Source organism: Motacilla alba, chromosome 15 (assembly GCF_015832195.1).
Source record: "Motacilla alba alba isolate MOTALB_02 chromosome 15, Motacilla_alba_V1.0_pri, whole genome shotgun sequence".
NCBI lineage: Eukaryota > Metazoa > Chordata > Aves > Passeriformes > Motacillidae > Motacilla > Motacilla alba.
Genome location: NC_052030.1, coordinates 8,520,054 through 8,536,796, shown reverse-complemented (window position 1 = coordinate 8,536,796; position 16,743 = coordinate 8,520,054). Strand labels below are relative to the sequence as shown.

Genomic DNA, 16,743 nt, shown 5'->3' with positions numbered 1-16,743 from the left:
TTCTTTTTTCCTTTTGTTTCTTCTCATGTAGAATTCCATGAACAGGCTTGCAGTGCAGGCACTGGAGAAAATGGAGACCAGGAAGTTTAAGTCCAAAAGTAAGGGACACCGAGAAAGTAACTGTGGAGCACTGGATACACTCAGTAGCAGCTCCACCTCTGACTGTGCCATCTGCTTGGAGAAGTACATTGATGGGGAGGTAAAGGATGAAAGGTTTCTTCACCTGGGCTGGGAATGTAGGTGGTTTTAGCGCTGTGGTACGTGGCTGGCTGTTGGGGACATTCTGTGCTGAGGTGGTGCTGCTCCTCAGTTTGATCGCACTGAGCAGCCAGCGTGGCCTCAGCTGCATCCTGCAGCTCTAAATTGCCCATGCTGCAGAGTGAGAGGTGAAGGATCCCATTTGCAAGTTGCTACCTTCACTGTTCTTGCATTTCTGAAGAACAAGTCACAAAGAAGGCAGGGCTGCCTCAGCACTTGGTTCTCTGGGTATTTTTGACAAGTCATGCACTGAGGTGATGATGCATGTAAGCTCTGTTGGAGGTAAGGAATATCCTTAGGGTTTTGCTTTCAAGATTTGATGGCACCCTGTCTTAAAAATGTCAAGTACACAGCACTGCTGGGAAACCAGAGGAGGAGAAGGAAGAGAGGTCAAAACATTCAGGAACAGTTTTTTGACTCCTCAGTTGCAGTCGCTGTATTGATGTCAGGGCTTGATGTCCATGATGGTTCTACCCAGAGGAAGCACCAAAAGAGTGAAATAGAAAATGGGCTCCTTAAAATAAATAAAATAGAGGCAGTCAGTATTCACAGCTATCAACTTCCATTAGAAAGATTATGTGAAGAGATTTTATTTTGTCATAAAAGAGTCATAATTTTTAAGGTAATAGAAAATACCAGTTGCATATTTGAGTGCTGTAAGGTATAAATAGAAAGTTTAATGAAATTAATTAATGGGAAATTATTCAGAGTAGCAAGGATGAAGGTAGACAAGGACTTCAGAAGGGCTGTACAAACTGACTGCAGAGGAAATTCAGGCATGAACTTCAGCTTGAAGTGATAGACATAGGGAAGAGCTTCACATGTATCAGGGATGGGTTGGGAGCTGAGCATTGCTATTCAGGAACAAGATCTTGTTGCTTTAGATAGCTTTGTGAAAGCAAATTGCTGGTAGTTTAACTGCTTTGTGGCAGTTAGAAAGGCAGATCAGATTCTAGAAATGAGATGGGAAAGTCTAGAGAACTGAACAGAAAACATTACACCACCAGTGTAAGTTTAGTCATGTTCTCACTTTGAGTACTGTGTACTTCTGACCTCACCTCACAAAAGATATGGAATGGAAAGGAGGGTGCTTCAGGAAAGGGCAGTCACAAAATGATCAAACATTTTGAATGGTTTCTGTAAAAAACCTGAATGATTGAGTGAGCAAGGACTCTTTAGACCCAGATTGCCTGGGGACAGGGGAATACAAAGTTGTGTGGTGTTTCTCCACCAGGAGGTAGTAACCCCATGGAACTCCTTGCCAAAGCATGTTAGAAATTGAAAACCTAAGCTCATGGGGAGACATGAGCAGTACTTAGAAGAAAAATTTGTTGCAGGTTTCTGAGCTATCCATCAAGCTCAGGAAATCCTGTAAATAGATCATAGCTGAAGGATAAGAGTTCTGGGCAAGGGAAAAATTTTTGTATACACTCTGTTGTTTTTGCTTTTACCTGATTGTTTTCCATCGCAAATAATTGTAGGAAAGGTACATCATTACTCTTGATTTTTTTAAGTTCACTGAATATATTAAGGAAAACTTTTATGATAGCCTTCTTAAAGGTGTTGGGTCATAGGGACATACTACAAAAGGTGTCCTAAAGAAATGTCCTATGTAATGGAGTTCCAAGGTGCCTGCAGACTATTCTTTTAGAGACAGCTGAGCACCAGCTGTTGTGCTCTTGGCTGTCTTGATGCCATTTTTTTCCTTCTTAGCACTTCAAGACTAGGAATTGCTCCATTTAATAGCCAGGTTGAAAAAACTAGGAACAAGCTGTGAAAAATCACCTGTTAGGAGGAAGTACATTTTCACGGTGCTTCATCTGTTCCTGTAGGAGCTGCGTGTCATTCCTTGCACTCACCGATTCCACAAGAAATGTGTGGATCCTTGGCTGCTGCAGCATCACACCTGCCCTCACTGCCGCCATAACATCATAGGTAAGTGCTGCAGTGTGGATGCTCTGGTGTCTTGTTCATTTCAGACAGCTTAAAAGATGAAATTAAAAGTGTGCCTGTGTGTGAATCTCCGTGGAGCTCTCAGTCCTTATTGTAACATAGCCCTGGAAATGCAGTTAGCTCCTACCTCTCAGAACGTCTGAGTGCCCCTGGCATTACCTTGGGTGGGGATGATGCCCAGCTGAGGGCAGTGTTGTGCAGCCCTGAGTGCAAGGACACGCGGAGAAAAGGGATATGTTTTCCCTTGGGAATCACAAAGAAAACAATGTATGGGCTTTTATTTTTCCATGGTGGTGTAACTTTGAACGTGGTTTCCCTTACTTGCCCTCTTCCTGCTTTCATTTCCTCTGTCTTAAGAAAGTTTTCTGCTGCTGCACATTTATGTAAAAATGCGTAAAGTGAAAATTTGAGCAATGACTTCCAGCCTCTCTCAGCCTCTGTGAGATGTAAGCAAAAGATTTTGTGTATATGAGAACAGTATCTGAAATAAATTCACTTCTTTTGCTTTTTAAGCAAATACATTTGTGTGTTTCAAAGTGTTTTCCAGACATGCTTTTGAGTTTTGTTTTGCTTTTATTTCCTTCCGTGTTAAAAATTGGTGCATAATGTTATGACGTGGAGAACAAAATATCCTTTCCTGTATAAAGTACATTCCCTTTTATTCCCTTCTAGTTCTACTTCTCCATTCTTATTTCTCTCATTCAGAACAGAAGAAGGGGAATGCAGCTCCAATCTGTCTGGAATCCATCAACCCAGCGCGCAGCCGGCAGCAGAGGGTGATCCTGCCTGTCCATTACCCGGGCCGAGTGCACAGAGCAAGCCAGATTACAGCGTATCCCACTCGGACCAGCATGGACCCTCACGGGAACCCCATCACCCTGCTGACAGTGGAGAGACACGGTGAACAGAGCCTCTACCAAGCCCCTTCCCCAGCCTATATTCGCAGTTATCAGCCTATTCATTTGGACCACGCTTTAAACACACATCACTGCAGCCTGGAGCACAGGGCTTACTCTCCGGCTCACAACTTCCGAAGACCCAAGTTCGGCGGGCGCAACTTTTCCAAAGCGGCGTGCTTTTCCCGATACGAGACCATGTATCAGCACTACTACTTCCAAGGCCTTAGTTACCCTGAGCAAGATGGACAGCTTCCAGCTGGCATTGCCTCAAAGGGTCCTTCCCGTGCCTTTCAGCCTGGCAGCAGCGTGCTTTTCCCTCCCGTGGTACATGTAATGCCCTCGTCCCGCTTGGAGAGTGGCAGTACCTCCAGCTTTAGCTGCTATCACGGTCATCGCTCGGTGTGCAGTGGGTATTTGGCTGACTGCCCTGGGAGTGACAGCAGCAGCAGCAGTTCTGGTCAGTGCCACTGCTCCTCCAGCGATTCCATGGTTGACTGCACTGAGGTCAGTAACCAGGGGGTTTACGGGAGCTGCTCCACGTTCCGCAGCTCTCTGAGCAGTGACTATGACCCCTACGTTTACCGCAGTAGGAGCCCTTGCCGGGTGGGTGAGGTTGGGGGTGCAAACAGGGGTGCAATTGTGCTCTTGGAGGGCCCCCACCAGGACGAGCTCCCCGCTCACAGTCATGGTATGGTGGGTGCTGACTGCCGGCCTGTGCCAGCTTCTTCCTCAGGGGACCAACTGTCCAATTGCAGCATGGATATGAACTATAGCAGTAATTCCTCACTAGAGCACAGGGATCCAAATGGCACTACCTCAGAGGGAGGACCTGAGGCCACTCCTGGTGCTGCCTTGGATGTTAAAAGGAACTGGAAGAATCCAGAGCTAGCGGGGTCGATTTCGGAGCAGGCATGCGCATGCTGCTTTGAATTCCAGCACTCTGCCCTGGAGCCTAGCAATGGGACAGCTGACTGTAGTGCACTCTTCCTTAGCTCTCCACTGTGGGGGACATGTGGCCAAGGAATTGAACCACAGTCAGGGAACACCCCAGGCTTGTACAGTATTAACTCAGACCACTTACATAGGACAGATGGGGTAAAATATGAGGGGTTGCCCTGCTGCTTCTATGAAGAGAAGCAGGTAGCCTGTAGTAGCAACAGTGGCAGTGGAGGTGGTGGCTGCTATACAGAAGACTATGCAGTGAATGTGCAGTACACTCTTCCTGATGACACCTTGCCAAACTGCTGTAAGGGTGTATGTGATCTGGGTCAACGCATTCCCATCATTCCTGAAGACAGAGACTGTGAGCTGATTCTACCACCAGAGCACCAAGGGACCCACATAGGAGGCTGTAGCTCCTGGGATGGAACACCTGAGCTAGACACTTACCTGCACTGTCAAGGTATTGGAGAGGTACAGGTCGAGAGGGAGGTGTGCTATGAGGCAACATCATTCCTGCAGCAGAACTACTCTCAGGAGGAGGAAACTGGAATGCCCTTTCCCAGTCCCACTCTGAACTCCCAGAAGCTTATGATGACCACAAAGGCCACAGGTAACATATGTGCTTTTTTTGATTACTTGCTACCTTTCTGTGTTTGTGTATGAAATGCTGCCAGCTACCTGGCTACCTGCAGCCATAAAGGTTACTCCATCCTTCACATAAGAGCAGGTTACTGACTAACCATTTGCCTCAAAGTATTATTCCCTGGTTACCTGTGCCCATTTGGTAAAGCCAGAGGAGGAGAAGATGATAACTTACTAATTAACCCTATAAAAGCTTTCATGCTCATCCTTTGTGGGGAGGGGCCCCCATTAGAATTCCCACAGCAAGGGACACTGTGCTACTCATGGCAGCTGTGGTGAGTTGCCTAAGCAGGCAATGCCACTGTGACAGACAACAGACAGGCTGAGGGTTTGTTTTTTTTAAAGGTGAAAATCTTGGAATTGCCACAGGAGAATATGTGGGAGTCTTTGCTGTGGACACAGACAAAAGGAAAAAACAGCCACTCACAGAAAGGGGGGGATATTTCTTACCTGCCTTGCCAGGGTTATTTTAAAGGGTCTTCATACAATTACAAGGTAGCCTAGTTTGGAATGGACCTCAGGCCATTATCTAGTCCAACCCCCTGCTCAAAGCAGAGCCAGCTCTGAGACCAGACCAAGTTTGTCAGACCAAATTTATCCAGTCAGGCTGGATAAACCTTCAGACAGGGACACAGAGTGCAGTCCTTTTCTGGACTCCTGTGGCTGTGCTCAACTGCCCTTATGGTCAAAAGATTTTCCTGGTATCCAGTCTGAACATCTCACAGTTCAGCTTAACTTCCTCACCTCTTGTTCAGAATGCATGTCTGTGGAGCCTGTGGTTTCACCTCTGGGACAGCCTCCATGGGTATTGCAGAGCTGCTGGGGATGCCTCTACTGCAGGCTGAATGGCCCAGATCCCTCAGCCTCTTCACACCAAGTGCTCCAGCCCTCTGAGCATCTTGGCTCTCTGTGAAACTCCTGTCAGTGAGTGTCTTGTTCTGGGGGCCCCAAACTGTATGCAACATTCTAGATGCAATGTTCCTTAGTTTTCTTTATCCTTCAGGTGCTGGATCTCATCCCTTGGAGAGAAGCCAAATCAGTGACTAGACCTGTCCAGATGATCCCAGATGGAGAAGCGGAGCTTATCAGAGACTTCAAATTCTCATGGACTTACTTTTTTTTAAGCTTTGACAAACACACAAAAGTGGTAATGTGGAGAAGTCCCTCCCCTACTTCCTCTGTGTTCACATCAGTTTGATTGTCTCCTTTGTCCCTCCTGCCTGAAGCCTTCAGGCCTTGATTTGTGTGCAAAGCCCATGTGGGACATGGTGTGGAGCATTTCTGAGCTCTAGTGCCATTTCTATATTAATAACAAAGTGTTATTTATATTTTCTTTTTAGAAGTGACCTCTTGCTGAGAGGTAACACAGTGTGTTAAATAAGCCAGGCTATGTGTAGATGCTGTTATCTCCTACTTGAAGGAGTCCAGCCTTTGATAAGCTCAGGGCTACACCTGCCTTAGAAACCAGATAGCACCTTGAAATATAGTAATCCAGAGGGATACAGCTGCTGAATGGATGCTCAGATACTGACCAATCCCAGTAGCAAATCCTAGCAGCCAGCAAGTTATGTGAGTGATTTTGAGGGAGGTGAAGCATTGGACTGTCTCCTTTCTCCTCTTCCCTTCTCCCCCCTTTCATGCTGCTCTGATGGTTTGCTAGGAAGGTGTCCTGCCATTAGGATTAGTTTCAACAGAGTGGGGGTAAGGAAACTGAGAGCTCAGAATGTTCTCATCCTCACCTCCTGTATTTAAACCGTGGACCTCATTGTATCTTCTGACCAGTGAAGAATGCTGGGGACCTCTCCCTCAAGCAGATGCTCAAACAAAGTGCTTAGAAAGGGTATTACCTTTGTAGGTAATGAACTTTTCCTTCCATAGGAAGTTTTTCAGGCACCTGTAGCCCCTGTTACGGCTGTGAGGAATGCTGGCACGTGCAGGAAAGCAGAGCTTGCAGTGTGCTCGCAGCTTTGCTGGCTCATTTTGGAAACAGGGTTTCTTGTTTCCTTACAGGCTGCAAGCATGCCTAAGGGAAGCAGTGCTTGTCACCTTTTGTGTGTGTGGGAAAGTGAGGGACTTGGTTTGATCATTGTTTTCTTCTTTGCTGTGGTTGATGTAGCTTCCATAGATTGATCTGTTTTAAAGGTTTCTTGGGCCCAGCCGGTCGTGCTTCATTTTTGTCTTGTGTACAGAGTGCTCTCTGTACCCCATTAGCCTGGGCACATACTTTTGTTCTTGTTCTTGTCCTAGTGGGGATGTTTGTTATCATGAGATAATTTATGTCGTCACTTCTGATAGCAATTGTTTCCTGTGGAAACAGCAGCTTCTGAGTAAGAGGCTACCATAGCATGGGTTAAATTGCCTGTCATGCTGCATGTGCCTGAGGACACAGTGTCATCCTGTGGTGTATTCACAGCAGGAATTCTTCTAAAGGGAAACTAAGTATTTAATGCCCACAGTGCCAGTCTTCTGAAAAGATTCGTCCTAAGTTCCGTAGACTTTGGAGATACTTCAAAGACGTGAAATAGAGATGTACACTTCAGATTCTGCCAAAGCAATGTCCTTGACTGCACTGGGCTGGTTGTGAGACCCAGCAAAGCTAACTTGTATTCTCTGTAGTCCCAAATGAACTATTTTAAAAGAAGAAAACAGGTATCTAAAAAATAAAAAATACATTCATCTATTTCCTTTTGCTTTCATACCCAGTAAGTTGGCAAAAAAGTTCCATCTACAGGAATTCACAGTACATCTTTTCAATCAACAAGCACCCAAATTCAGCTGTTCAGAGAATTAATACAAGGCAATATCTGGGTATAAGATTAAAAGAAAAATTTCAATAAACACATTTTCTGTGTATAGAGCTTATTAAAAACTTATTCATTCTCTGAATGCCTGAAGTAAGTGGTATGTGTTGGGAGAACCAACTCTAAAGGTTTGTGATTTTTGGAATTTTTTTTTTTTTTAATTTTTAAGTCTTACCCTCTCCTTCCTCCACTAAAACAGAAATGCATTTTAGAAGCTATGGTATACTAGCTTGGTTATTCTGCTTGGTGTTTTGTGAGGCACTGTAAAGGCCACCTGAGATACGTTGTACTCTGTAACTAAAACAGCATATTGTGGTAAAAGTGTTTCTTAGAAAGATTTGAATATTCTGGCTCCTGGTGATCCCAGATGTTCTGGTCCCACACCTTGTGGAAATCTCTGCTGGTACAAGTCTCTGCAGGCCATACACAGACACCCTACACCTGCCTTCTGTGCTGGGTCTGCCAGTGAGCAGAAAACCCTGTCCAGTGCAGACTCACAGGCTAGCTGGCCACAATAGATGGTTTTTATAACAAAATGCCTTTCTACTACTTACATGAACAGTTGTCGTTGTGTTTGGCTCATGAGGCACTATTTAAAATGTTTTTAATTAAAATTGTCTTATAGCACTTAAAATTGTTTTGTATAAAATTTGCTGTAAAGATTTGTAATATGGTCAAAGGGCTCTTTCTCCTTCATTACCATTTTTAAAAATGTTTTAAAAGCTAGAAAGCATCTTGTATATATTCTGTATATGTATAGCAGCACATTTCATGTATGGAAATATGTTCTCAGAATATTTATTTACTAATATATTTATCTTAAGCCATGTCTTATGTTGAGAGTGTGTGACATTATTGTAATAATCACTGAAAATCACTAACACGAGGCCCTGTAAATACATGATAATTGCACACAAAGATTTTACAGTACTTGCCGACCAAAAATGATTTAAGAGAAGTGTAGTTACTTGCAGTTTTGTAAGAAAGTGTACAAATGTCTGTATTAAAAGAAAAAAAAAGGCAAAACCACACAAAAAAATACAGTTTTATTGCATATACATGTGGGAGTTGTCCTTCTTGTTTTGGGGGAAAGGACATAGATAGCTGTTCTCCTCAAAGTATAGTCCTAGATATACTGAGATGAACTCTAATAAACATTTTTTTCCTTTTTTTTTAAACAACAGACAGGTGGATATGTATGTGCCTTTACACGGCACTCCAGTTACTGGGGGGCAGTGGGGGGTGTCACACAAGCCCCTGAGCCCCCCAGGCACATGGAAGAACCACAGCTGCTAAAAGAAATCCTCATTTATGTTTGGAACCTGCCTGTTCCTCCTGGCAGGGGAACTGAACTCTGTTGTAATTTCAGGTAAAAGCATGATACAGGTGGGCACAGCTGGGTAAATCGTAGCTTAAATAGTCAAAATCCAGGTCCTTGCCCTGGATCATGCAATCACTGGTCCTGCTTAGGTGAAACTCAGTATTGTGGTGCTCATTTTGTCAGCAGAGAGCACAATTTCATCAGAGATGTTCACCAGACTCCAGAAGAGGGGAGCCTGGGGCTGTGTGGCTCTGTGTGTGTATGTAATGTGTATTTATGTGTGTTACTGTGTAAACAGTTTCACCTTCATGTGTTACTCACTTCCCATCCAGTGATAACTCACAGAGCCTTTTCCAGGATTCTCCAGCTTCTTCCTTCTCCCAAAGATTTCCACCTGGTAATCCCCTGGTCTTTCCCCATCCCTCATCCATGTTCAAATGCACTGTAATTCAGTCACCTCAGGATTCAGCCAAGAAATGAGCCTGACTTCTGCAACCCTCCTTGTTTCATGTGTGGTAACTCCAGCTGGGGTAACAGACTGCTCAAGAGCATTCTTTTGTAGGGGACCCTTCACAGCATGAGGACCAGTTCCCATCCTGACCTCAGGATGGAAAAGCCTGCTCTGTGTGGGGAGACAGGCACAATAATGGAAGAGCAACAGGAGCAGGTGCTTCCCAATTAAAGTGTGTGCCCCTTTTTTTTAATCAGTGAACAGAGTCTTGGCAATTGCCAGTGGTTACAGATAGGCCTTTTATATGCAAATTAGTTCACAAAACAGTTGTTTTTACAAATAACATAAAGCCCCTGTGTGGGTGGCTGGTAACTCTATGTTGACAGGTCACATCTGAATCTCCCTTCTCTTCCCTCCCTCCACCCCCGGTTGCTGTTGCTGCTGTGTCCTGTTTTCTTGTTCCCTGTTCTGCAGGAAACTGCCAGCTGATTGGGCTTTTAGGAACAGGACATGCCACCACCCTCAGTGTCCTGTAGGCACACAGTTTGTGGTGATGGGGAGTGGGGCTGAGCCCCATCCCCAGTGGGCACAGCTGTGAGAAGCAGGTGAGCAGCACTGACAGCAGTGAGCCGTGGAGTGCCCAGGGGCACTGAGAGCACAGAGGGAGCAGAGGGCACACAGGTGCCATGCATGAACACGAGGGGATGGAAGGCTGGGCTAAAGAACAAGAAGGGCAGGTGATGCCTGCAGCTTTCTGAAGTGACAGGATGTTACTCTGCGTGGGCAGATGTCTGAAGCCTTCTGATGTGGTAAGGTGTTATTCTGTATGGGCAAATACTTAAAGCCTTCTGGAATTGTATGGTGACACTCTATTGTGGCTGTCCCAGCTGTGACATGAGCTGTGCCAGTGTCCCAGAATAATCAGTGAGCCCATGTTCTGTCTGCATGGAACACAGCAGTGGGCTGCTGGCTGAGCCTGTGTGTGGTGCTTGGCTCTGTGGGATATTCTGCCTAGTCTTTGTTGTGGCTTTTTAAAAATGACTAGATGTAAATATTTTCATGTCCAAAGTGACCATTTGGACACTTGGCAAGGGGGGAAGGTTCTTGTTACTTTTCAGGTGTGATGCTTAAGGAACAACTTTGTGACAAAATGAGAGTCCTGCGGGGCACCACAAACCTCCACAGAACCTCAGTACAGTAGAAAAAGAGAAGCAGGAGCAGATTATTCATAGTGGATTGTACATTACTGTAACACTTGGTGTTTCTGTAACACTATCTGCAATATCGTGTGCATCTGTCAAATCCTATGGCAGCTGTTAGGTAACGGTTGTTGCTTGGGTAGCGTGGGGAGAAAAATGCCCTTAAAAGGATGGCCACGTTCATACCCTGTGGAGCCAGCTTGGCCTAATTCTCTGGCCAGGGAGACAATGGCATACCTGAAACCAGATATTTTATCTTGCAGTGAAAGCACCCTGCTCCTGTGACTTAAATGCTTCATAGAAAAGTGTCTCTTTCAGAATAAAGAACACATTTCCCTCGTGGGGAATGAAACTGCTGCTTAGGAAACAAGCAAGAGAAAAGAAGGGAACAGTTCCCAGAAAGAATCAAAGTGCCAGAGTCTCATAACCAGGATGGCAAGAAAGGAGAGCAGAGTAACCTCCCTGTAAGGGGAGGCCAGTCCCCTGTGACAACTGTGTTTTTAAAAGAAAAATGAGTCTTCACAGGAAAAGCTGGAGACAGTTTTGGTATTTGTCACTGGTTTTCTGGTGTTTACATAAAAGGTTGCTGAAGGTTTCTTAAAATGTAGCATTATTTTGGCCAGGAGGAATTAATTAGAGAAAAGATGAGTCTTGCAAGAAAGTGGAAACAGCATTACACAGTGCTGCAATGGCAAAGCAAACCCTGAACAAATTTATACAGTTCTTACAAGTTTGAAAACACGTAAACCGAAAACTTTCAATTTGCTGTTACCTCAAAAATTGTGTCTCAGAGCAGTATCATACTTTATATGTAAAGTAATCATTCTCAGCTCTAGTTACTCTCTTCTGACATGTAAAGCAGGCAGTGCTCTTGTAATCTGCTGGTGAGCTGCAGTAGTTTCTGCCTCCTGTATTTCATGCTTGCATACACTTCAGTCATCCTAACTGAACTCCTCCTGCACCAATACACTATTTATTTTTTCATAATTATTATTTACAACCATTTGCTGAATGCAGGGTGAACAGTTATCAACACAGTGCATATTTCAGCAGTGAGTCACCTCAAGTTTGATTTATTCTGGTTTCTTGACAGCCTTATGTGGTTCATGTGATAGCTTTCAGATTTGGAGCAAAATGCCTTTAGACTGAAGTTCATGATGCCAAATTTCATCCCAAAGCACAGGTGCTCAGTAAATCTGGGAGAGTCTGAGTGGCGTGAAATGTGTGTCTAGTGGGGATGTGTTGTTAAAAAAACTGATATGGTCTGAAAGCAATTGTATTTTTCACTCTCAGGGTAGCAGATTTGTTCATAAATGTCCAGAACAATACCCAGGTGAAACTATCAGTGAGCTGTATTTCATTGGAAGATTGTGAAATACGCTGCAAGGCAGTAAGAACCAGTCGGACAAGTTTTTGTCAGGAGTTGTTTTTGTAGTTCACCCTTCCTTTAGGCAAAGTGGTGCACTAGAAAACTGTTCCTTCCCACTGCCTGAGAAGGCTTATTAAGCAGAAGATGAAAGTGGAATAGCTGCTTGTGCTCACTCAGTGGCAGCCGTGTGTCTGCTGATGTGTTTGACCTGCAGTCATTCAGGCTGCAGATTCAGTGCAGTTTCCAGGACTGTCCATAAAAATCTCCTGTTTATATTATTGCTGGGGGGGTTGGAACACACAGACTTTATAATTCTGCAATCCCACTGGATTGTCTGTGTGATAAACTTCCTCAGCATTGTCCTGGCTGTAGAAAATCTGGCAGAAACAAGTCCTAAAGAAGATTATGTTAATGCTTGATTGAAAAAGCAGATTACATGTTTCATGATAAAAATCATCCAGAGAGTATATGCACATGAATTTGCAGAATCTTATCAACAGCCTAATACAATTACAGGCTAGAAATGAGATTCAAAGGAAGAAAGTGTTTCTTACAGCATTTGTTTTATCAGCATCTATTCTGTCACAAAACTGAGGCTGAGCTCCCCTATTCTCAATGTCTTTCTATCATATACACCAAAGAAGTATCTTTGATTTTTTTCCCTATGGTTACAGTGTATAGAAAATTTATTTTTCCCAGAGTGTAAACTAACATCTTTTCTTCCTATAAAATGTTAGCAAGATAGAAGCATAATATGCTGTATTAAATAATGCATTTCCTATACATATACAAATATATATATTACTATGATAACACATCACACATTTTTACATAACAAAGTCTCTATTTTCCCACAACATAACAATATTAAGATAAAAATACATATAAAATCACGTAGTCAACAAACTAAACTAGTTCTAAATGGAGATTTTGAATGAGGGAAGGCACTTGTCCAGCTGGCCCCTTTCCACCTGAGGTCCACACACAGTGTAGGCTGCTGGAGCTGGGTGCAGAGTGAAGGCAGCGGGCTCAGCCGTGGCTGCTGTGGCAGCTCCAGCAGAAGTGCTCATGGCCCCAGCTCCTGGGGCACACATCTGGCCTTGTCCCATGGCTTACTGTCCACTTAGGGTGCACTCAGGGAGCTCTGAGCTCACCCCCCTGTGCCACCAGCCAGTGAGCAAGGTCAGAGAGCTCAGCTCTGTGAAAAGGAACTCAGGGAAGAAAAAGCCATGGCAGTTTTGGACCTGATGAGTTTATTGCACCACTGCACAGCTGGTCACACCAACACAAGAGCGAGCAGTGGGCCAGAGCAGGAGCTGAGATCCCTGTGAAGGAGGAGGCAGCTCCTCATCAGGATTTGGTTGCCAAAACAGTTGCTTTTGACATTGTAGCCAGTGTCACCTTTGCAGCCTGTCCAGCCTCTTGAGGGGACTGCTAGGCAGGAGCTCAGAAGGCTGTTCAGATAAAATTCCAAACAAATTCTTCTTCTGCAGTTATTCTGAATTTTTGGAGAAAATGGTGTAGACACCACCATCCTGAGGTGTCCCTGCTCTCCAGCTGCCAGCTCTCAGCTGCCTGTGTAGTAGGGGCATTTCTTTTGTGGCATTACAACACTTATGCATGGTCACACTTTTTGCTTCTTTCTCCCCCAAACCCTTACAGCAAAGATCAAAACGTGCTGTGTTAATGGATACCACATCTCTTGGCCATCAGTCACCACACCCTGAAGTGTCAGCACTCAGAGTGAGTGACCCTACCACATTTTGAAAAAATCCACACTGGAGATCTACCCGCTCTTCATGGTCTCAGCCCTGGAAAGTATAAGTGCTATTTAAGGGACCCTGTCCATGAATTTCCATCCATTGCTCTGTTTGCTGGCACTAGCAGCATCCAGAATCAGCCAATCTGAAAAATTCTGGGGGGGGGGGGGAACATAGTTTCTTCTATGCTTTTATCAGTGTATTACCCATGCACTGTCTAATACTAGTCCTGTTTATTGTCAGCATGACCAGTTAATCTGCTCTAAGTGCTGGTTTTATGGGACTTTTGTACATAAATGTGATTAATGCTTCCCATGAAAGTCCCATGAAATACAATTTTATTAAAGAAATATTTGAGGACCTAAGGGAGCAATGCAAAAATCTCACTTCTTAAATTCTGTAGATTTTGCATTAGTAGTGTCAGTCGTTGTTGCTGTTTGTAATGATATTTTCTCTAATATTATAGTGAAATTAAATTCTTCACTTGTGAAGAGAAGTGTAACATTCTGTACTTTTTCTTTCTGTGGTAGGTGTAGATCAGTCACCAGGTGTTCCTGATGTTTTTTCAGGTTATCACCATTAGGTAACTGCCTTGTGAATATCTCTGACAAAATGTTTAACCTGCATTTGATAAGGCAAGCAAAGCTTCATCACTTTGTGATAAGCACTATGTGCTCTAACAGCTCCTGAGGATCTGGCAGCACACTGTGATTCTCTCTGCCTGGTTTCCTCTTAGTGCACCGAATTAAGGATGCTTAGGAACCAGCCTACTTTGTTTTGCTCTGAATCTCTGAGGTGAACTCTTTCTCCACACTGCATGATGCAAAACCTTACTTTTAAAAAAGGCAATTTCAGAACTCTTGTTGGGTCTGAAACAGACAATGGTTTTTGGTCCAACGTGGTGACACGTAAGAGAGAACCAGCATATTTTTTACAACTTGTCCTGTCTTCATTTTAGCTAATACTGTAATTATATTTTCCTGTATTCTTTCCAGCAGCTCATGCAAGAAAGTACTAGATGTTCCCATGCTGTTCCATTTTTTATATAAACAATTCCATAATTGCTGGCTTAGTAAAGTCTGGTTTCTTTTAAGCATGCATTGTGATATTGTTCAGCTGTCTCTAGCACTCATCTGTGGTACATAAATCAAGCTGGACTGAATTCAGTTCAGGTAAAAGACCAGATCTACAGTGGTAAGGCACAAGATTTCACTGCTTAATTCTTGGATGCCCTGATTTTTCAGTGAAATCTATAGTTCTCACAAAAGAGCTATATGTTAAAAAACATAAGGGCAGATACTAGAATGAATTTAAACTCTGAGAGAATTTTCTAACTTTTCTTAATTACCTTTTGTAGATGCACTTAATAGATGTTCTCTGACTGCACATATGGTATATGCAGACCATTGTTATATGTTCAAACTTAACCAGAATTACTGTAGTTTAATGGTTCTCAGTGAACCTTCTCTAACTGAGTTTAAGGAGCTGCCCGCTGTAAACTTTTCCAGTCAATTTATCTGACATTTGCATTGACAGTTTTTCTTAAATATCTGGCTGGTCTGAACTTGCTGAGGCTGAAGGACTCACTGCTGATCCCTTGTTTCCCACTTGTAGTGGTGGGATGAGAAATCTGAGTATTGTGGATGGACAGCCAGTCTACCAAAGAGGAGAAATAGTTAATGCTGTCTGCTGCAATCAAAGAAAATAGTTCACGGATCAGAACCCCACTGATGTTTTAGTTCTTTGACAAGTAAGGCAATTACCCTAAAAATTCAGTTCAGTTTTAGTGCTGCAGGCAAGGAGACTCTTCTCCTCGCAGGCGAGTGTCAAGGCAGCTGTTTTGTGCATGTTCAGCTGCACAGCCTGGCCCAGGGGAGTTGGTGATAGCAGCCTACAACTTTGCAAATATTTTGGGCTGCTGAGATCAATAGATGTGGCTTCAGAGCAAAAACTGGTTAGTCAGCCTCACTGATAAAAATTCAGTGGATTACAGTATCTTTGGACAATCCTTTCAGAAGCCCTAAGCTTACACCCAGGATGAATGGCGGCTCCAGGCTGGAGTACAATTAGTTTTTTCAAGGATCACTGTGAACGTGAACAAAATTATCATAAACATCAGTGAATGATGGGTCAGACAGTCACTTAAAAGGCTTCAATGCTCCTGCAGGCCTTGACCTGGTGAGCTCTAGTCAATCAAATGCATGTTTGTAGCTGAATCCTGTTATAGAGGCATCCTGAATCTGATTTTTTATGTTTGCATCTCTGCTTGTAGACACAGAAACAGAACATGCAGAAAGAGCACAGCACTGAGCAACCAGGCTGATCATTTTTCCAGTCTTTGATTCCCATTCTACTGTACAGCACCACTGAGATGTGTTTACATCAGGGCAAATAAGCTCTGTTTGCTGAGCAGGTTAGCAGTACCCACCTCTGTCTTCAGCCTTGAGAACAGAAGGACTAAAGTAGCCTGCTCTAATACAGTGGCACAGACAGGGGGACACAAGAAATCCTCAACCTGTAGATACCCCTTCAGTTACCTCTGGCAGGGGTACAGGACATTTTGAATGTTACGAGTTTTTACATCTATTTGAAGTGCAATGGTTTAAAGACAGTAATTAACAGCACTACAGACTTGAGGAGCACCAGGTATTTCAGAATTATTGCTGCAATTAAATCCGTTGTCACTGCTATTTCCAAGGGAACAGCAGATAGGCAAAGTCTCTCAAAGGCCTTTGGAAATGGACTTTTTGGAAAACAGGTACGAGATTGGGAGGAAAAAAAAAAGGAAGATTAATCTCAAGTCACCTGGATTTTAAGGAGATCAATTCTTGCAAAATAAAAGACAGCTCAGTTTCCCACCAGTGGGTTGCAATCATCTTGTTGATTTCGAAGCTTCTTCTTGAAGATGGATATTGATGTGGATGGTTGGTAAAATATGCTCCAGATCTCACCAGCAGTAGTGACATCACTGCAATCCTCTGTTTCAGCTGCAGCTGGAATCTGGTGGGACCTAGGAGACAAGAGTGAATGAACTCTTGTGTTAATGGGCTTGGGTAGCTGTGGTTATTAATGTGTCTGCACTGGGAGTGCTCACAGCTTCCACTGCATCTGGGACACTTCTTTCTACCAGCTGTGCAAAATGCAGGTT

The 16,743-nt window shown here is 43.8% G+C and overlaps 2 protein-coding genes across 2 annotated transcripts in view; one reads left to right on the top strand and one right to left on the bottom strand.

The window, feature by feature from the left end:
- ZNRF3 (zinc and ring finger 3) overlaps positions 1-8,551 on the top strand; it is a 66,635-nt gene extending 58,084 nt beyond the window's left edge. Inside the window, exons 6-9 of the mRNA XM_038151944.1 lie at positions 32-199; positions 2,091-2,193; positions 2,917-4,662; positions 5,698-8,551. Coding sequence (XP_038007872.1) covers positions 32-199; positions 2,091-2,193; positions 2,917-4,662; positions 5,698-5,741 — 2,061 coding nt within the window. The 3' untranslated portion in view covers positions 5,742-8,551. The remainder of the gene's footprint in view (positions 1-31; positions 200-2,090; positions 2,194-2,916; positions 4,663-5,697) is intronic.
- Positions 8,523-16,743, bottom strand: part of KREMEN1 (kringle containing transmembrane protein 1) — a 31,320-nt gene continuing 23,099 nt past the window's right edge. The window contains exon 9 of the mRNA XM_038151947.1: positions 8,523-16,605. Within this exon, the coding sequence (XP_038007875.1) occupies positions 16,443-16,605 (163 nt within the window). The 3' untranslated portion in view covers positions 8,523-16,442. The remainder of the gene's footprint in view (positions 16,606-16,743) is intronic.